The sequence below is a fragment of the Mirounga angustirostris genome, unplaced genomic scaffold, assembly GCF_029215605.1.
Source record: "Mirounga angustirostris isolate CCGP_5_RB_7025 unplaced genomic scaffold, mMirAng1.0.hap1 SCAF_16, whole genome shotgun sequence".
NCBI classification, from domain to species: Eukaryota; Metazoa; Chordata; class Mammalia; order Carnivora; family Phocidae; genus Mirounga; species Mirounga angustirostris.
In genome coordinates, this window is record NW_026991724.1 from 4,875,612 (window position 1) to 4,897,665 (window position 22,054).

Consider the following 22,054-nt stretch of genomic DNA (forward strand, 5'->3'; position numbering starts at 1 on the left):
TGGTTTTTTACTTTATTGCAAAACAAGGTGAACTTCATAGTGAGTTCACATTTGCCACAGGGGGGGAAGCACGTGCTTGTGGATACAGGGATGCTGCTGAATTGAGCACGTATGGAAAATGTCAGGCCGAGTTTTGAATTCCACCTTCCCACATGAAAAGACTGGTAGAAAGGGACATGGCTTGCAAGTCTCATAGGTCAGGGACAGGACAGATGTGCGACGATATCACGGTTGAACATCAAAGCCACGGTTGTTGCAAAGATAAAGCTAATTTTGAGGAAGCCTCCCACGTAAAGCACAAGATGGAGGGTTAGAGGCTAAGACTCTACAAAGATTGTTCTGCCAGTGTAGGATGGAGAGCATAGGATGCAGAGCATGGAGTGTACGGTATAGGATGGAGAGTACAGGATGCATAGTACACAGCGTAGGATGGAGAGCATAGGATGCAGAGCATGGAGGAAAGGAGAGAGGAGGAGGGAGGAACAGTGTGAAAAGGAAGACAAGCCAGGGAAATGAGGTTTCAAAGCCAGAGGAACAGCCACAGAACGTGTAACCCGACTTACTATTGATCTTGGAGACCTTCCAGACTTTATCGGGAACAGCTTGTTTGTGGATCTCAAATTTGAAAGGGTCTGTATTTGGGTGAAGATCCTTATCTGATGCTCCCAAAATCACGACGCTGAGGTTTTTGGCATCATCACAGACTTCAGCGACTGTGGGGTAAATGAAGGGGGCGTTGTCGTTTACGTCCTCCAGAGTGATCAGCAAAGTTCCGGTCCCAGTAGCGGGAGGGTTGCCTATGGGGAAGGAGGGAGAGGTTAGCAGGCAGCTGGGCCCAGGCCAGAGCAATCTGCCACAGTGCTTTCCTCCAGGGCCCTTGACACCTTTATTATCGCTAATAGGGTTCGAACAGGACTGACCGAATAGCTTACGTATTTGTATCAAGCCTAGTGGCCCTTTCTCATATATAGAACTTTTGATTTCAATTCTTTAGCCTTTACCTAACTTAGAATGTGCAGCTTCTAGCACACAAGCCATCCTAACACGCTGAAAGCAAAGAATGGATATAATAAATAGGACCTTTTCTCGCTTAGCGAATGAAACCTTTTATCTAAATAGCCAGGTATTCACGGGTGTTGATGGTACGGGGAGGATGGAGGCCCCATGAGAGAAGACTGGGTTTTGTATGTGTGAAAAAGCTCTGTCTAACTGGGTAGATGACTGCAGAGAGCGAGCGAGCTAATCCAGGTTTTGAAGACTCAGAGTGAGTTTATTTACCTTTCCCTAAATTTATTTTTAATCATCTAGACATCAGAGGTTTTCTCTTGGGACCAAGCACTCATTAACAGTTCCTAATTTCTGTGAGAAAAGTCAGATCCAAATTCACAGGCCACAGATCGCAAGCGTACAGAGTTGCCCGATTCCGAAAAGGATTTGGTGCACCTGTCAAATGCGGTACTCTAAGTTTATGCCTAACCTAAGGTCTGGCTCCATTTTATTTTTCCTATTCTCATGTGCACTTCCAAGCCCAATTTTATTTCACCTCACACACTATTTCTTGAAATGCGCATCAAGTTTCAAGTTGAGTTCTCAATCACATGGGGGTTCGCAGGGTAGTGAGTATTTGAGCGCCGGGTGCATGTGTCCAGTGCAAGACAAGGCGAGGGCTGACAGATTCTGCAGGTGAAGACATGGCGAGTCCTTTTCAGATTCAGTCTGGTTAATCCGTCCTGACCTAGACAGTAGAAGGGCGAGCAGGCTGGTCCTTGTGCAGGTGACACTAAGCACACGGGGCCAGGTATCTGCAGCCCTGTTGCTGAGGGGCCACTTGGAAGCTGCTTCCCAGCACTTTTGGGCCCCTCGCAGGGCCAGGCAGGAAGCCTCATCCCTCATCGGCCCAGAAGGACGTGAGAAGCTGTCCGGTGACAGCCTCCCGGGGGGACCCAGGGAGGCCAGTGGGAAATGGACCATCGCAGCTCCTACAAGTCTCCTGTGCCTACTGTGCTGGGAGGATCATGAGGCATCTGCCGACACTCAGACTGGCTATGGCTCAAGCCTTCTCTCCTGGTCTACGTGGTGTAGGCAGTGTCACCTGGCGCCATCATGGGCTGTTAGAGTGGATGGGAGGAGCAAGCAGACAAGCCCTGAGATGTCTGGGAGAGCTTGGGGCCTGACTTTCACAACCAGCTGCTGGTACTGAGTCTCCAGACCACATGAAGTCACCGGAGGTTTTTCAGAGAGGCAGTGGGCCAATCTGATCTGATTTTTAGAAACACACGTGGTATTGGCAGGAGATGTTGGACACTGGAGGCAGGGAGACCAGCAACAGATTGAGGCATGATGTGAGCAGTTTGAATAAGAAAGAGCACTTGGATGAGGCTGCCGGGGGGGGCGGGGGAACCCCCCCAAAACAGAAAGGAGTGGGGAGTGGAAAGACATGAGTTCAGCTCCGACTGTGCTAACAGCCCCTCAGATTCAGTGCACCCGTCTAGAAGCACGCAGAGCTTAGGAGACTCGCCGGCACTGGGTAGTGACTGAGGACCTGTCCGCATAGATGCTTTGAAAGGGTCCTAGCCAATCAGGTTACCCAACGTGATAGGGCAGAAGGGCAGGGGGGTGGGGGCCTAGGAAACCCCAGAGTTGAAAGAGCAGCTGGTGGTTTGCAGAAGACAGAGGGGATGCAAATTGGAAGAGGAGGCAATGAACAGCCATGAAATGCGTCGTGATGCCCCACAGGATAAGGGGTAAAGAGAAGCCATGTGATTTTGCAAGGAGAAGGGGACTGGTGGTGACTTCTTTAGGAGAGGGGTCCACTGATGGGGAATAAACCAGCTTGAAGGTAGTTGAGCAATGAGTCATGAAGAAGTGAGAATAGACATTTTTTAGCAGGGCTGGTGGAACTTGAAATATATCAACACCCAATGACAGTTTCAGAGTAAACATTCCAATAAATATCTGCTAACGTCGAAACACCACCATCATTCATCAGCAGAAGGATGGCTATTTCTAATGGTGGCCCGTCATCAACTTTTGTTGGAGCAAGAACTCAAAAGAAATGCATAATTACTTTGAAGTTGGTTTTTCACTGTCAGCTTTAGTCATTTGGTTGAATTTCTTTACTGAAAAATTATTTTTCCTTTTTTTTATTGAATAATTGAATATCTCTGAGGAATCCATTATATTTTTTCGCTCTGAGTATATTATGAAGTGCCGTCATTTGGTAGAATGGATGAAAAGGCATTACGAGTATTTGAAATATGGCCGTAAGAATCGGCCTTTTGTGAACTTAATTATACTACTGTCTTCGTTTCTCCGTGTGCTATTCCCAGGCCAGGCTGGTGATGTCTTCTTCTGAAATCAAGGAAAATGAGCTTGTTTTTTTCATGGATAAGGTGAAGACCGGACTCTCAAACTCCTCAGGAAAATAGTCTCTCCCAGTTTACATCACAGGATGGAGAAAAAATCACCATTCAGAATTCAGATGCAATTCAAAATATGACTCTTCACAAGCCCATTTGGCTCTAATGGTTCCAGCGGCCCAGGAAATATTGGAACTTCTGGGTTTCATGACACACAGAACCAAAGCATGATTGAAAATGGGCCCTCCCTCATGGATTTTCTATTTCAATAGGGACAAAGCCTCAATTTGAGCAAAACTCCTAGGATATGGAGCTAGAATTTTGATTTCTCCTCCTTGCAGCTCCCTCAGAGGAGCCCATGGGCCACGTTCTCAGGGGAGCTGCTTACGGATCAGAGGATGTCCATCCTCCAAATGAGTGGAGGGATTTGCCTGTGGTTGCATGGGCTTCTGTCTTCATAGGTTAGGAGAAGAAAGGGCCCTGGAGAGAGGAACCATGCCTGGCAGTAGGTTTTAAATGGAATGGGAGGTGGGTTCCCCTTGGGGAATTTGATGAAGGTCATGATCTTGCTTCCAGAGAAACACACCCACCTCCATACTGAAGGCACTGCAGACCCTGGAAGTAGGGCTGAGTGCTTGCTGTTCAGGCAGCTGGCCTGGGACACCTTTGTTCATAGGTATTTTCTTTTATTTGATCTTTTTTTTTTCTTCCTTTTATTTGATCTTATTCAGAATCCTGACCAAACAGGATTTCCACTTTAGCCAGAAAATACTGAGATTTCTCTGATAGGATCCATCACTCAGATGTTTTAAACATATATATATACTTTATATCTTGTTAGTAAGAGACACAACTGAAAACATAGTGTAATCCTAATTAAAAATATATAATTAGAAGTAGAAAAAGATTAGGAAGAAATATACCAAAGCCTAAATGGTGATTCTCTCTCCAGGTAATTAACATTAAAATAATAATTTTTTTTTTGGTAAATTTTCTTTACAATAACCATGACCATTATAATAATCAGAAACAGAAATATAAATTCAAAAGTTATACAGGGGTTTAAAAATATTTCACCGATTCTCCTTTCTTTTCTCTCACTCTTTTATTTGTTTTTATGATGAATTTATATTTGGTAAATTTACAGGGGTGTGCTTATCACCACCACCTAATTTTAGAACCTTTCTTCCATCACCCCAAAGAAAGAAACCCCAGGCCCCTTTGTACTACCTTTCCATACCTACTTCTACCTCTAGGCCACCACTGATATACTTCTTTTCTCTACAGATTTGTGTTTTCTGGACATTTCTATAAATGAAATCATAGAGTACGTGGCCTTTCGTGTCTGGCTTCTTTCACTTGGCATCATGTTTTTGAGGTTCATCCATGCTGTTGTGTGAATCACTTCCTTCCTTTTTATGGCTGAATGATACTGTATTCCAGGGCCAGACCATGTTTTGATGGACAAATGGGTGGTTTCCACTCTTTGTCTGATAGGAATAATGCTGCTATAAACATCTGCATGGAAGGGACCATGTCTTCACATGTTGCAAAGCTCCAAATGCATGTTTTCAAGAGAGTCGCCTCAGAGGAGTAGGGTCCCTGTTCTCACCACTGTTGGATGGGCTGGCTTCGTATGCACAGAGCATTAGGATCTGAGCAAGAACTTTCAGAGCTAGCTCTGCAAAATATAGGGAAGCAGGAGATTTTTCTAATCACTGGTCCCACACTGGTCTCCCTGAGCTGGGTCTAGAGGCATGCAGCATGGGTCCTACCTTGGGAATCATGAGTGCAAGTGGTTTTATATGGGGAATAGGAAAGTGAGTTGGCCTACATGAAGAATAAAATGCAGGAAAAGGGGTGGTGTGGGCAGGAAGCAGGAAGCTCATTCCTGCGCCCCATGGGCTCTGAGCATCAGGACTGTTCTCCAGCCTGGTATATAACAGGCACTCAGTAGATTTTGAATTCATTTAGGTGGACTTGAAAAAGCTAATGATGAATTGCTCTTTCCAAACATATGGCATATATATTTCCATAGGTTTCCATCTCTATCTTGCTTCTACTCTGTGACCCTGTCTATACTCCAGTCCTCCCTTGTCCCACCTAGGGGAGGGAAAAAGCATGTCTAGGATGTGGTCTGTGGAACTGGGGCTCAGGGCAGGGAGCCCACACCAGTGATAAGGAGAGAGAGACCTCAGCTGATGTCTCAAGGAAGCTTGAGGACTCCATTTTGGGAGGAAAATCAGGAGGATGTGTTGATTTAGTAAGAGTTTAGATGTGGGCTCCTGAGAGAATGCGGGCACCCTGGCTACTTTCTGAGGCTTGTTTGTAGGGGAAAGAGGTGTGAGTCCAGCACTCTACTCCATCCCAAAAGCCCTCCACTAAGCAGCTGTGAGCAAATAAATGCCACATCTTTTACTTCATACGAACAGGCTTCTACACTTACTTGCACCTGTGTTTAAAAGTGAGCTTAAACCAGGGTTCTTCTAGAAAAGATGATCCTTTGTATTGTTGTGTTCAGCCCATGTTCTATTTGTTTTGGCTTTTCAGCATCAGTATTTACCAATCTGTTTTGGCCTGTGCCCCATGAGCCAGGAATCTCGTTGCTTTTAAATTCATAAGCATTTAGAAAATTGCTTTGTTAATGGAGAGCTTGCCAACGTTGTTGTACATTAAAAAAAAAAAAAATTAATAGTAAACCAACCCAGAACCTGGCCAGAAAATAGACTTGCAAAATATCCTGCCAGGTTTCCATGGGTAATACTTAAGGTAGAACTGAGGCAATTATTTGCACAACTCAAACTTGAACGTTCTTTCACAGGAGACCTTAATCTGAAGTCTGAGCCGTTTTTAAAAAAATTCAACGTTTTGGCTTTTGTTTTGGTGTGTTTCCACTTTACTAACTTAAGGGAAAAGGAACAAAAAGGAGGCGAAGTGTTGATTTGGAGGCCAAGGTTAAACAGGCTGATCTCATTTCATTCAATCAGTAATCATGTACGTGGACTCTGCCCTGTGCCTGGCTGCACCTGTGTGGAAATCAGCGACCCCCGGGCAGGAACAGATACGTAAACAGATGCAGGACAGCCCTGTCAAGGGTGGGAAGACATGAGAGCTTGTGGCATGGAATAACTTACTGCCTGGTGGTAGATCAGAAGGCTTTGGGAGGAGATGTGCAGGAGATGGGGATACTTTTGGAGAGGGAGAAGTTGTTCTGGGAGGAGGAAATCGTATGACCATTTTGTGGGAAGCCGTTCAAAGACTTTAAAGCAGGAGAGTGGCTTTGATAAAAGTGGAGGACGACGCTGCAGGCACGGAAGGGGAGGACTTGCATGAGGCGCGGGGGCACAGGAAGAGCAGCTGGGGGCCAGTGTTGTGGGGACACGGGAGCAGGGGCTGGAGGGCTGGACTCAGGAGCCTGAGCGCACAGCACAGCGGGATTGGGATCTGTGATGTATGAGCCTCAGGGGGATGGCTTCTAGCTGCAGCTGTGCAGCTGGCCTTGCTCATCCCCAAACTGGGAAATGGGGACTATAGAGGAGAACTAGCTAAGAGACACTTGGGCACGATGAACTGAGCTGACAAAGATGGCCAGCATTTCAGTGCCCAAATCGGTTTCTTTTCCCAATGAATGTGTGAAAGCATTATGCTTAAGACAGTTGATTTGGCTGGTCAACATGGAAATGTCCTCCTGTCGGTAGAGTATTGCCTTAAATCTCCCCCATTCAGACGGAGGCATGATGCCCACGAGGAAGGCGGCATGTTCTGCCAATTTTCTTACGGCCCTACTCCGAGTAGAGGGCCCTGTGGCCCATCCCTTCCCTAGAAAAACGCTCAGACCTCCCCCAGGGCTGTCGTCGATGTGTTCTACTTGGCCTCAGACCAGTGAAGTGGTTTTGAAATGCTAAGTTTAGAAAATCTGTCCACAACTCAATTTGAGTCAGTTGACTTAACTCTTTGTTAGGTGTTTCACGAGATGCCAGGAACTTCGCATTCATGATTTCTAGTCCTTACAACAACCCGGCAGGGAGGGAAACTGAGGCGGAGAGAGCATAAGTCTCGCACTTATGGTGGTCCAAGGAGGTTGGGAAGCTGGCTCATGTCCAGATAGAGCAGAGCGCTGGGCCCCTTCTCTCTCCACAGACTCTCAGCAAACTCTGGGTGTAATCTCTCTATTACAAAATCTCAGGAGATTTTTATTGGGCCATTTTGTCAGTGACAAAATTGAAGCTAGTATTTTCAACGTGATTGATATTTTACTGGTACTTGAAGTAACGAGGAATGATGGCTGGGTCTTCAATTTATTTTTCTTCCTCAATTACGATAACAGCTGAGATAAGGGGTGTTAAACTGGCTTAATTGGGTTGCCATCATAACTAATGGCTTGATTTTATCCAAACTAGCATATTTTAAGTGGAATTAATCTAAATGATCTTACTGCATCCCCCACGCAATCTAGAACTTGGTGGATCCACAAAAAGACAAAGACCACAGATCTAGGCATCTGTTTGAAGATCAGGTCCCCGCCCCACCCCCCCATCCCTAGTTGGGGGCTCTTGGTTTTTGGTAGGCATTTCGCGGTGGGGTTGAACAACATTTTTTTTCCCCTCTTTTAATCAATCTAAATGTACTTTGCACAGTATTTCAATTTTGAGTCAAATGGCATTATCTGAACATCTATCACACAGGGGACTGAGGGAAAAGGCAGGTTGGGACATGATGTATCTTAGCCTATGAAAAATCATTATCTCAGTGGATTCCATTTTAATCTTACAGCTGTTCTGCCTGGTTCTATATCTGTGTCTTCTTGGGAACCCACCTCACATTTTTCACTGGCAGACTCAAATATACTTTATACAAGTTGCTAAGTCATGAGAACATGCTGCCGAGTTTAGTGATAATTTGGCTTGTTTTTATGTTATCCTTCCCCCTAGTCTTCAAAATGAAAATAGATAGGGAACGGGCCACTTTGATAATCATAGCAAGACTTAATATGGATGCTGAAGATGGTATGGGCTTCCTGGCTCCAACTATCTCATATGCACTGAGCTCCAGGAAGAACTAGAATGGGTTTTTCCCCCCCTTTTTCCTTTAAACTCTCTGCAAAACATGGGTGCTGGGAAAGAGGGCACTTGGACTCAACTGAAGCAAAATATTTGTGTTTTGTGTTTGGAGTCACAACTTAGATCTTCTCTGAGGATCTAAGAGTCATCAGTAACACTCATGGAACGATGAGGCATGCACAATTTCAGAACAGAAGGAGGGGGAGAAAGATGAGGTTATAGGTAAGAAGAAGGCAGGAGGGCCAGCCTAACAGAATTCTGAGCAAAAGACGGCAAGCTGGGAGTCAGCAGCCGGTTCTGCCTTTCCTGCCCATGACCATCCCCTGTGGGATTCCAGAACTCTTAGGAGAAATTGCTTGTGACAGTTTTCAGCCCACACAAGACAGTGAGACTAACATTTGACCTTTCTGGTGATTACCTGAGCAGGAGCAAAAATCACACAGGGATTGGCCCAGGGCTAATTGCTGTGGTTTGCCCTATAGTCAGCACATCCCCAAAGGGGTTCCATCTTACTGCATTCCCAAATGTTCTCTCTCCATCTCAGTATTTTCCTCAACAGTTATTATCCCCCCCTTTTTTAAAGACAGTCTAACAATTCTGTGTTCATTGAAGTCTTTAACAGAAGAGTTCCTGTGCTCTGAAGGCACTGTCTTAACCTTTTCAGAAAATCTGGACCACATAAGGTAAATGATGATATTCATCTCCAAAGATAAAATGCTTGCCAACACGAAAGGTCATACCTTATTAGTCTATAGGATTAAATGCTTTATTCTTCCAATCATTTACAGCCAGTTTGCTTTTAGCAAAACAGAAGCATTTCAGTTATAAAGGAACCACATTGTTAGGTGATTTGTAACTCATTAAAACTGTTAACAATTTATGAAAAGTGCCTTGTTCATCCTTGACTGTTCCGTGGGTTACAACCTAGCCTCTATTCGTAGGGAGGGACTAACGTGCCTTTCCTCCCCAAATTGCCTAAACCTGGGCCTTGTCGATACTATTGTGATGCATGACTCCAGGATCTGTATAGACTGGCTTTGGGGCCCCAGGCAAATAGGTCCAAAGAATTTTTTTGTTTCTGTTAAGCACAGAAAGGTTTCCAGCCCTGCTCCTGACTGTCTTTTTATATTCCTCCATCCTGATCTCACAGTCTCTAGTCTCAAAGAGGCACCTAAAAGAAAATTCTCTATTGGTGCTGCCTTGTCATTGTCCTCAACTGGATAAGCAGAGCTGTGTGTAGAAAATAAGATGGTAGTACTTCTGCCTTTTGCAAAGGATTGTGGGAACCCGAGAATGCGAGCTTTGCTTTGTTTCCTCTGCAGACAACCTGCCTCTCACCTTTCCTGGAGTATCAACCCACCAGCAGCTGAGACTGTCCTTCCATAGAGTGGTAGGAAGCCGAGAGTCTATCTCTAGGGTACACAGGTACTTGGAGAATATGTGAATGGTTATAGCCCTCCTGGGGAAGGTATAGTGGACCAGGTACACGCTCTCTGTGCAGTTGTGTGTTTTTTTGTTTAGTTTTTATTGAAATATAGAAACACTTATGTTTCTATAAATATACAGCTTGAAGAGTTTTCACAATCTGAACCAACCCGTGTAGTCCAATATTAGAGGATCAGGAAACACATCCACCGGGTAATCTAGTGGTAATGATTAGTTTTGCTTGTGTTTGAGTTTTATATAGATGGAACCATTCAGGATGTGGTCTTCAGACCCAGCCTTTTTTGGTTCAATATTATGTTTGTGAGATTCATCCATGTTGCTCTGAAGAGTTGCAGATCACTCATTCTCTATGTCATAGAGACTCAGTTGGGTGAACGTTCCACAATTGACTTATTCTACTCTTATCAGGCATTTGAATAGTTTCCAGTTTGGGGGCTATTATGAATAATGCTGTTATTCACATTCTGGCACATGCCTTTTGGTGAACACACAGCCACAATTTTGTTGGATAAATAGGTAGGTGTGTAATTCCTGGATTTTAGGGTAAACAAAGGTTCAGCCTTAGTTGATACTTTCAGTTTCCAAAGTGGCTGTACCAAGTTACCCTTCTACCAGCCTGATAGATTTCCAATTATTTTATATCCTTGCCAACTCTTGGTATGTTTCATCTTACCAGTTCAACTATTTTGCAGGTAAGCCACAGTGCTGCTGCATTTCATTGTATTTTCTTAATTTGTATTTTAATTTATATCTATGTAAATAAATTTCTATTTCTTTGATTAATGAAGTTGTGCATCTCTTCTATGTTTACTGCCATTTGTTGTGAAGTACCTGTTCAAATTCCTTCCCCATTTTGCTTTGGGTTGTGTCTTTTGCTTAAAGACTGTAGGATTTCTTTGTATTGTAAATATCTTCTACTTTGTGGGTTACCTTTTTACTTTCTTAATATCATTTGATGAACTGAAGTTCTTTTTTTTTTTTTTTTAAAGATTTTATTTATTTATTTGACAGACAGAGAAAGACAGTGAGAGAGGGAACACAAGCAGGGGGAGTGAGCAGGGAGCCCAATGCGGGGCTCAATCTCAGGACCCTAGGATCATGACCTGAGCCAAAGGCAGACGCTTAATGACTGAGTCACCCAGGCACCCCGAAGTAGAATAGTTTAGAAACTATTCTACTTCATTGGTCAGTTTTTTTCTGTCTTTGTGCAAACACCACATCATTTTAATTAGTATTTTTTTTTCTAATAGGTCAGAATATATAATAGCATAAGTCCTCCAACTTGTTTTTCAAGATTGCCTTGGCTATTTTTAGCCCCTTATATTTCCATATGAATTTTACAATCCACATTTTCTCCTTCACCTCAAAACAAAGACCTGGGATTCTGCTTGGTATCACATTAAATCCTTTAGGTCAGTTTGGAGAGAATTTACATTTCAATAGCATTGAGACTTCCAATCCATGAATGTGGTATATCTCTCTATTTAATAGGATTAAAACTTCTCTTAGAGGTGATTTGTGGTTTTCAATAGAGAGTCTTTTTGCTGTGTCCTCAGATGGCAGGAGGGGTAGAGGCGCTCTCTAGGATCTCTTTTATAAGAGTATTCATCCCACTCATGAAGGCTTCTATCTGATTGACCTAAGCACCTCCCAAAGGCTCTACCTCCAAATGCCATCACACTAGGGATTAGGTTTCGACATATGAATTTTGCGGGGACACAAACATTCAGTCTATAGCACCAGCCATCGCAACCTCCCACACTTTGTACCTTTAAAATCTGGCAAATGTCTTAAGGAGACAATGGCTGTATGTTTAAGGTATGTTTGCTTCCTCTGTTAGGTCCTTGTTTCTGTGAGACCCCCAGGGGATTTCACTCTGTCCTTTAAAGGGTATTTGTCCGTGGGGGAAAAGCAGCCATGTGTTTAAGGGCCCTCAGGTTTTCACTTTGTCACACCAGCTCCACATGACTATTACAAGCATTTCTGGTTTATTTCCCTTCATCTTGGGCCCTCTTCCCTGGGTCAAGCCTGACCCTCACCCAGAATCAGAAAAGGTCCCCAGAGAGAAGAAATGGCTGGCTGTCTTGTACTTTTTTTTAGAATGCTTCTTCCCTCTTTGATATTTTCATTGATCAAGGCTTCCTGGCTTCTGTGGCTCTCTGATGCCTTTAAAATTAAAGACTTTTGTAATCTATCCTGATTTTCCTAGTTTTTGCAGTGGGGACAGTAATCTACTACATCCTGCCTGGAAGATCCTACAGACATATCTTTTACCAACATGTTTGGATATAAACTCCTAAGTGACTCCTTGTTTGGAGAAAATCATTTTATTTTGCTTTAGCTTTCCTAGTGTTACATGACCAAAAAAAAAAAAAAAAAAAAAAAAATCCCTATTCTTTCATTCCATCAAATACACTGAATTTCTATAAATTAAATAAAATCAAATGCTTCCTTTGTCTAAAATTGAGACATCAGTTATACTATTAACTTTGATCTAATACGTAAGTGTTGGTTTTTCCTGGCTCAACATAATACCTAGAGATAAATTTTCAGTGAGACAAAAAGGAGTCTTTAAACAAAAAGTTCCTTTGATTTATGAGGTCTTTTTAAATTTATGCTCTTTTTACTCTTAAGTCTTTTGGGCCTTGTTCAAGATTATCATCTCTAATGATGGTTGTGTATATTAATGCCAACCTGTTTTCTATTTATCATTACATCTTCAGGGACATTTCGTCCTTTTGGAAACATCTGTGACACCAGATTTTGATTTCACTTGTTTGATATTAGTATTAAAAGAGTTAGACAAGAAGTAGATTTCACACTGTATTTTTCTTAGGACCATTCGTGGCTCCATTCTTTCCTTTCTATAACCCCCACTGGGGTGAGATTAGCATTTATTGAACATTTAATATGACTTTTGATGGTGAGTGTAGAGGGCACAGCACTTCTATTTCTCATTTCTCACAACAATGTTCTAAGTAGGAATTATCTTCCTCATCTTATGGAAGTGGAAACTGAGCCTCAGAGTCTATAAGCAGCTTGCCTAGTCATACCTGGAGAGAAGGCTCTTGTTTCTGGCAAAAATTAAAGTGTACTTCACTTCTAGTTTTTTTTTTTTTTGATGAATAATTGCACAAAATATTTCATAAGGCAATGACCACTCTATTTGCTGTATTTCCACCTTTTTCATGCTGTTCTTAGCTGAGAATTTTCTCTACAAGTACAGAGACTTTTAGGTAGCACAGAACTCTGAAATCATTCCTTTAGCAGATCTATAATTGACTCTTTTAAATTGAAACAGCATTTTAAACATTCTTGGCTTGTTGTCACCCACTGTTTATGCCCTTAGCACTCTGTCTAGACCCGTTCCTTCTACAAAACTTACCTGTTCTGATGGCTCCCGTCTCTTTTGCATAGGTGACTCTTTAAGAAAAACCTCCTTACCTCTATTCCAGTCCCATGGGACATCATCTCAACATCCACCCCATAAAGACAACATGGGAACAATCCTTTGAAACAATCCTTCTATCAATGGAATAATCATACCTGGTTTCTGGCCTAGAAATCTGAATATCACCTTTCTCTACTTTATGTTGAGCACTTATTTTTTTCAAAGTCTTGTTTCTTCCTTCCAGATGTTTTCTAGACTCATCATTTCTGGTCCATTTCTCTTGTCACCTGGCCCACCCTAACCCCTGCAACTAAGATACGGGCTATGGCTTTCAACGTATTTCCTGATTCTAGACTCGCTTCAACTAAACTCACTTCACTGCTTCATGCTTCTCTTATCCTGATTTCTGCCACAGCTTTAGAATGCCTCCCTGCCCCCCACATCATCATTGTGCATTTTCTACACTGCCTTGGGGGTTATCTTTCTAAAGGACAAAGGTTATTTTGGAGGCAAGTAAGCAACATAGTCAAATCAAACACCTTGGCATAGCATATGGAACATTTCATGATCTAGTTCAGGATCTATTCCACAGATCTGTTGAGCACCTGCTCTAAATCAGGCACTGTGATAGCAGCCAGGCATTCAACACAAGACCTAGTATCAACCTTAGTGCAGTGGGTGCTTGGCCATCTCTCTGCTCCTAGCTTTGTACATATGGAGCCTACATGGAAGCTTTCTCAGTGTCCCACATACCCATATTCTTTCAGGCTTCTATTAGAATGCCTTACCTTTTCCAATCAACAAAACTAAAAGGCAACCTACTGACTGAGAGAAGATATTGGCAAATGACATATCCAATAAAGGGTTAGAATCCAAAATATATAAAGAACTGATACAACTCAACAAATAATCTAATTAAACAAAAATAATCTAATTAAAAATGGGTAGAAGACATGAACAGACGTTCCTTTCCACAGAAGACATACAGATGGCCAACAGACACATGAGAAGATGTTCAACATCACAAATCATCAGGGAAATACAAATCAAAATCACAATGAGATGTCACCTCACACCTGTCAGAATGGCTAAAATCAAAAACACAAGCAACAACAGGTGTTGGTGAGGATGTGGAGAGAAAGGAACCCTCATGCACTGTTGGTGGGAATGCAAACTGGTGGAGCCACTCCAGCAAACAGTATGGAGGTTCCTCTAAAATTTAAAAATAGAACTACCCTATGATCCAGTAATCGCACTACTGGGTATTAACCCCAAAATACAAAAACACTAACTCAAAGGGCTACATGCACCCCTATGTTTATGACAGCATTATTTACAATGGCCAAGATATGGAAGCAATCCAAGTGTCCATCGATTGATGAATGGGTAAAGAAGATGTGGAATAGTCAGACCATAGACTACTACTCAGCCATCAGAAAGAATGAAATCTTACCATTTGCAATGACATGGATGGAGCTAGAGAGTATAACGCTAAGTGAAATACGTCAGTCAGAGAAAGACAAATACCATATGATCTCACTCATATGTGGAATTTAAGAAACAAAACAAATGAGCAAAGGGGAAAAAAAGAGAGAGACAAACAGACTCTTAACTATAGAGAACAAACTGATGGTTACCAGAGGGAGGTGGGGGATGGGTGAAATAGGTGATGGGATGAAGGAGCACACTTGTTGTGATGAGCACCGGGTATTGTAGGGAAGTGTTGAATCATTATACTGTACACATGGAACTACTATTACTCTGTATGTTAACTATACTGGCATTAAAATTTTTTAAAAATGGGAATGGAATTACAAAAATGCATTACCTTTTCTCAACTTATCTTTATCCCCTTAACCAAGAAGCTCCCTATGACCACCCCCAAGGCTGGACAAGGGGCTCCTCTGGGCTTAAGTCCATCAGAATAGTTATGACATTGCATTGGGGTCTTGTGCTTACCAGCCTAACTCCCCAAATCACTCATTAGCGTACGGAGCACAAGGACCATGCATTACTCAACTCTAAGTCTCCTGGGTCAAGCACAGTGTGTGTGGATGAGTGTCTGTGGGCTATTTCATCCTGCAGTTTCTCCTCAAGAACTTACACAATCTTTCGGCTGCTGGCTCCATCAAAAGACTTGTCTGGTTGTTGAGATGCTTTGAAGATATGACTTTTCCACATACATTCGAATAGATTTCCACTTGTTCACTCATAGTGGATGCAGCTCTTCTCTTTCCCTCTCTTACCACCCATACCACACTCCCTTCTAGTTTTGATTCCTCTGCTCTGTGTTCTCAGGCACCTCTACCCCCTCTCCTGCCACTTATCCAGATCCTACCTGTCCTTCGAGGCCAAACTCAAAGGTTGACTTCATTGTGAAGCCTTCTCTGCCTACCACATGCCACCCCGATTGTGCACTTCTCAGACACATGATCTCATAGGTGGTGTGCATGTGAGTGCCCAGCATATGGAGACGGGGTCTGAGAGTCTAAGTTTACCCATTATTGTGTATAACGAAGGCACATGCCAAAGGCCCTGTGAATATTCACTTTGATATATGGGACTCAAAACCGAATCTTCAGCTTTTTGGAATAATAGAGCAAAATTTCTTGTGTGCTTGACACAATGGACATCTCTGCTTAACACACCCCAAAACCAACTCCGACCCCCCCATCTCAGCCAATGGCAGATCCTGTTAGCTTTGTGTCTGAATCTGACTTCTCATCCCCTCCCCTATTATCAGCCCAAGCCACCCTCATGCCTAGATTGTCACCCGTCTCCTAAGAGGTCTCCATACTTGTGCCCTTGTCCCCCACATCTGATCTCAACAGGGCAGCATGACTGATCATGTCACACTGCACCCTATCAGCCCTCGGCCACAGCGTCCTGTTCCACCCACAGTAAAAGCGGAGGGTGGTGTGGGGCCCACGTGACGCCACACCATCTGTATCCCAACCCCCTGCCTGTCCCACCCGCTCTCTCTGGTCCAGCCTTCGTGGCCTCCTTGCCCTTCCCTTAGATAACTTCAGGGCTCCCATAGCCACTGCCTTTGTGTTTTTATTCAAATGTTGCTGCCACAGCGAGGCTCCCCAGGGCTGCCTCCTTAGAACGGCAGCACCCTGCTGTCCGCTATCTTTTTTCCATTTCCTGGTTTCATACATACATACTATGTTTCCCTTTTTCCCAAAAAGCATATTATGTATTTTACTCAATTTGCTTCCTTTCTCCATGAGTGGATCAGCTGCACGAGGACAGTCATTCTTGTTTGTTCACTGCTGTATCCCCGGCATCTGGAACAGACTCTGGCACGTGGATGCCGCATTAGTAGCTTTTGAATGAACGGCCATTGTTCTGTGATTATGAAGCTCCTAGCTGAGTGCACCTGATGTCTTTCCATGGTCGTCTGTGCTAACAGGGTAAAAGCTGTGGGGCAATTCAGCCACCAAGTTTGGTGATGTCCTCTGGGGCTTTCTTCCAACTTGCCCTAAGTGAAAGAACCGTCCCCCAGACGAGAGCATGACGCCAAGATGAACGGCATCAGTGTGCCTTCGTAGCCGAGGCACCTGCCTAAGACGAAGCAGTGAGCTCACCACTCTGACCTTTAACTTGACAAAGACCAGAGAATTCCAGGATTTGGGGGTATTACTGACCTACTGTATGTTTAAATGTTTGCCTTCCCTGCCTCCACTCATTTATATTCTTCCCGAGAACACCTCCGGGTGTTACCAGAAGAAACGTAAAATGTAAAAATGCATTTATAACTGAAAAGTATACACTTGGTGACATTTTAAAAATTACTCACCACTGTCGATTGCTAGGAAGAGGGCGGTATACACGCTGTTGTGGACAAATGGCGACTCGCGGTCCAGCACTGCTGTGGTGTCAACGGTCCCATTTATGGGGTTAATATTCAGCCAGCCTGCTGGGTCCTTGTAAACAGAGTATCTGAAAAAAATTTCCCAAGCAACATTCAGACTACACTCAGAATAGATTCAAGAAATATTCACTGAGTAGTGGGCAAAAGCTCCCATGCTAGGTACCAGATAATTCTTTTTTGTTTTTTTAAGATTTTATTTATTTATTTGAGAGAGAGAGAATGAGAAAGTGAGTACGCAAAGAAGGAGAGGGAGAAGCAGACTCCCCGCTGAGCAGGGAGCCCAATACAGGGCTCGATCCCAGGACCCTGAGATCATGACCTGAGCCGAAAGCAGACACTTAAACCGACTGAGCCACCCAGGTGCCCCGGTGCCAGATAATTCTTAAAACAAATCCAAAACATCATTACAGTTACTGTTTTGTGTCCCATGTGCAGACCTGTAGGAGGAGCACTATGAAAGTACGGGCAGGGCGCATGGATGCTTGGAGGAAATGGCCATTACCTCTGATAGAGGGTCACCATGGGGACCTCACAGAAGATGCAGTGTCTGAACCAAGACCACAGGAAAGGGTGGGATGTTGTCAGAGAAGGAGAGGACAGACAAGTCAGGAAGAGGGAACAATACAAATTAACACATGGACCAGAGAGATTCACTAGAACGTAAGCTCCACAAAAGCAAGGATATCTGGGTTTTGGAAAAAAGATGGCGGAGGAGTAGGGGACCCTATTTCAACTGGTCCCTGGAATTGAGCTGGATATCTACCAGACCACTCTGAGCACCCATGAAACCAGCCTGAGATGTAAGAAGATCTGGATCTCTACAAACAGAATATCGCAGGCAGTTGGTTTCGAGGTACAAAGTGGGGAGCGCTGATTCTGCAGGCAGATATCGGAGGATAAATGGCAGCGGGAGGGTGCCTGGACATGGGGATCCTACACCGCTGGTGAGTGACAGCCTCGTGTGCTGGGACCGGGTGGTAGCGGCCGGGAAAGGACTTTAGGGCAGCTCCCGGGCCGGAAACCTGGAGCAGCGGGGTCACGCCTGTGAACTGCAGCCCCCGGGGCGGAAACCCCAAGCAGCAGAATCACGCACAGGAACTGGGAGCGGCTGGCGGTTTTAGAAGCACAAAGGGCAGAGACGTGCCCCGACCTGGAGGCAGGACTGGGAGCGCTGCGGAGGGGCGCACAACCCAGGACGCTGCAGTTTATAGCAGCACGGACAGAAACGGAGACAGTGTGGCCTGGAGAGCTCACTGAAGAACAGACTGAAGTCTCTCTGCTCTGAGGCAGAGGGTTGGAAACGGTCTCTTCTGCTCTGACTTGCGGAAGAGACGCAGAAAGCCGCCAGGGAAAGCTGCCAGAAAACAAAAGCCCCCAAAACTGATTCCCGCTGAGCCCATCCCCCACCACAGGGGGCAGGGCAACTCCGCCCAAACAGGGTTGCATGAGTAACAGTGCGGCAGGCCCCTCCCGCAGAAGACAGGCTGGGAAAACAAGAGGCCAGCAACCCTAAGGTCCCAAGAAAACAGGTGCATCTTGCTTGGGTTCTGGTCAATAATTTGGACTCTATACATTCCCTCAAACACCCATCAACAGAATGACTAGGAGGATGAGCCCCCAAAATAGAAAAGATTCAGAGATTATGACTTATGCTGCAGATTTACAAATGGATGCAGATATAACCAAGATGTCAGAGATGGAATTTAGGCTAGCAATTGTGAAGACAATGGCTAGAATGGAGAAATCAATTAATGACAACATAGAGTCTCTAAGGGCAGAAATGAAAGCTGAATTGGCAGAACTTAAAAATGCTATCAATGAGATCCAATCCAATCTAGATAATTTAACAGCTAGGGTAACTGAGGCAGAAGAACGAATAAGCGACCTGGAAGACAATATAATAGATAAAAAGGGAAAAGAGGAGGCCAGGGAAAAACAACTCAGAATCCATGAAAATAGAATCAGAGAAATAAGTGACACCATGAAGCATTCCAATGTCAGAATAATTGGAATCCCGGAGGGAGTGGAGAGAGAGAGAGGACTAGAAGATGTATTTGAGCAAATCATAGCTGAGAACTTCCCTAATCTGGGGAATGAAACAAACATTCAGGTCCTAGGGGCAGAAAGGACCCCTCCCAAGATCAAGGAAAACAGGCCAACACCCCAGCATGTAATAGTAAAACTTGCAAATCTTAGAACCAAGGAAACCATCTTAAGGGCAGTTAGGGGGAAGAGATTCCTTACGTACAGAGGGAGGAACATCAGAATAATGTCAGACCTATCCACAGAGACCTGGCAAGCCAGAAAGGCCTGGCAAGACATATCCAGGGTACTAAATGAGAAGAACATGCAGCCAAGAATACTTTATCCGGCAAGGCTTTCATTTAGAATGGATGGAGAATGCGGAGCTTCCACAACCGGCAGAAGTTGAAAGAATATGTGACCACTAAGCCGGCCCTGCAAAAAATATTAAGGGGGGTTCTATAAAAGGAGAAAGACCCCAAGAGTGATCTACAACAGAAATTTACAGGGACAATCTATAAAAACAACATCCTCACAGGCAACATGATGACAATTAATTCATATCTTTCAATAATCACTCTCAACGTGAATGGCCTAAATGCTCCCATAAAACGTCACAGGGTTGCAGATTGGATAAAAAGACAGGACCCATCCATATGCTGTCTACAAGAGACTCATTTTGAACCTAAAGATACATCCAGACTGAAAGTGAAGGGATGGAGATCTATCTTCCATGCCAGCGGACCTCAAAAGAAAGCTGGGGTAGCAATTCTTATATCAGACAAATTAGATTTTAGGGCGCCTGGGTGGCTCAGTTGGTTAAGCAACTGCCTTCGGCTCAGGTCATGATCCTGGAGTCCCGGGATCGAGTCCCGCATCGGGCTCCCTGCTTGGCAGGGAGTCTGCTTCTCCCTCTGACCCTCCTCCCTCTCATGCTCTTTGTCTCTCATTCTCTCTCTCCCAAATAAATAAATAAAATTAAAAAAAAATTAGATTTTAAACTAAAGTCTGTAATTAGAGACATAGAAGAACACTATATCATTCTTAAAGGGTCTATCCTACAAGAAGATCTAACAATTGTAAATATCTATGCCCCCAACATGGGAGCAGCCATCTACATAAGCCAACTGTTAACCAAAATAAAGAGTCATATTGATAACAATACGTTAATTGTAGGAGACCTCAACACTCCACTCTCAGCAGTGGACAGATCATCTAAGCAGAAAATCAACAAGGAAACAAGAGCTTTGAATGATACATTGGACCAGATGGACCTCATAGATATTTACAGAACATTCCACCCTAAAACAACAGAGTACTCATTCTTCTCGAGTGCACATGGAACTTTTTCCAGAATAGACCATATACTGGGTCACAAATCAGGTCTCAACTAATACCAAAAGATTGAGATTATTCCCTGCATATTCTCAGACAACAATGCTTTAAAACTGGAACTCAATCACGAGAAAAACTTTGGCAGAAATTCAAACACTTGGAAGCTAAAGACCACTCTGCTCAAGAATGTTTGGGTCAACCAGGAAATCAAAGAAGAACTTAAACAATTCATGGAAATCAATGAGAACGAAAACACATCGGTCCAAAACATATGGGATACTGCAAAGGCGGTCCTAAGGGGGAAATACATAGCCATCCAAGCCTCACTCAAAAAAAAAGAAAAATCTCGAATTCACCAACTAACTCTACACCTTAAAGAACTAGAGAAAAAGCAACAAACGATGCCTAAGCCATGCATTAGAAGAGAAATAATTAAAATTAAAGCAGAGATCAATGAATTAGAAAGCAGAAACACAGTAGATCAGATCAACAAAACTAGAAGTTGGTTCTTTGAAAGAATAAGATCAATAAACCACTGGCCAGACTTATCCAAAAGAAGAGAGAAAGGACCCAAATTAATAAAATTATGAATGAAAGGGGAGAGATCACGACTAACACCAAGGAAATAGAAACAATTATTAGAAATTATCATCAACAACTATATGCCAATAAATTGAGCAATCTGGATGAAATGGAGGCCTTCCTGGAAATCTATAAGCTGCCAAGACTGAAACAGGAAGAAATTGACAACCTGAATAGGCCAATAACCAGTAACGAGATTGAAGCAGTGATCAAAAACCTCCCAAAAAACAAGAGTCCAGGGCCTGATGGATTCCCTGGGGAATTCTACCGAACATTCAAAGAAGAAATAATACCTATTCTACTGAAGTTGTTTCAAAAAATAGAAACAGAAGGAAAACTTCCAAACTCATTCTATGAGGCCAGCATTACCTTAATCCCCAAATCAGTCAAAGACCCCATCAAAAAGGAGAATTTCAGACCGATATCCCCGATGAATATGGATTCCAAAATCCTCAACAAAATCCTAGCTAATAGGATCCAACAATACATTAAAAGGATCATCCACCATGACCAAGTGGGATTTATCCCCGGGATGCAAGGGTGGTTCAACATTCGCAAATCAATCAGTGTGACAGAACACATTAATAAGAGGAGGGAGAAGAACCATATGGTCCTCTCAATTGATGCAGAAAAAGCATGTGACAAAATACAACATCCTTTCCTGATTAAAACTCTTCAGAGTATAGGGATAGAGGGAATATTCCTCAAGTTCATAAAATCCATCTATGAAAAACCCACAGCAAATATCATCCTCGATGGGGAAAAGCTGAGAGCCTTTCCCTTAAGATCAGGAACATGTCAAGGATGCCCACTCTCACCACTATTGTTCAACATAGTACTAGAAGTCCTAGCAACAGCAATCAGACAACAAAAAGAAATAAAAGGTATTCAAATTGGCAAAGAAGAAGTCAACCTCTCTCTTTTCACAGACGACATGATACTTTATGTGGAAAACCCAAAAGACTCCACCCCCAAATTACTA

The 22,054-nt window shown here is 43.5% G+C and overlaps 1 protein-coding gene across 4 annotated transcripts in view; it reads right to left on the bottom strand.

Annotated features, from left to right (window-relative positions):
* The window catches only part of CDH13 (cadherin 13), a 1,446,671-nt gene that overhangs the window by 29,182 nt on the left and 1,395,435 nt on the right, over nucleotides 1-22,054 (bottom strand). For all 4 annotated transcript variants that reach the window (XM_064580856.1, XM_064580854.1, XM_064580855.1 and 1 more), the window contains 2 exons: nucleotides 17,059-17,201; nucleotides 564-797 (listed from right to left, as the gene is read on the bottom strand). In XM_064580856.1, the coding sequence (XP_064436926.1) occupies nucleotides 564-797; nucleotides 17,059-17,201 (377 nt within the window). The remainder of the gene's footprint in view (nucleotides 1-563; nucleotides 798-17,058; nucleotides 17,202-22,054) is intronic.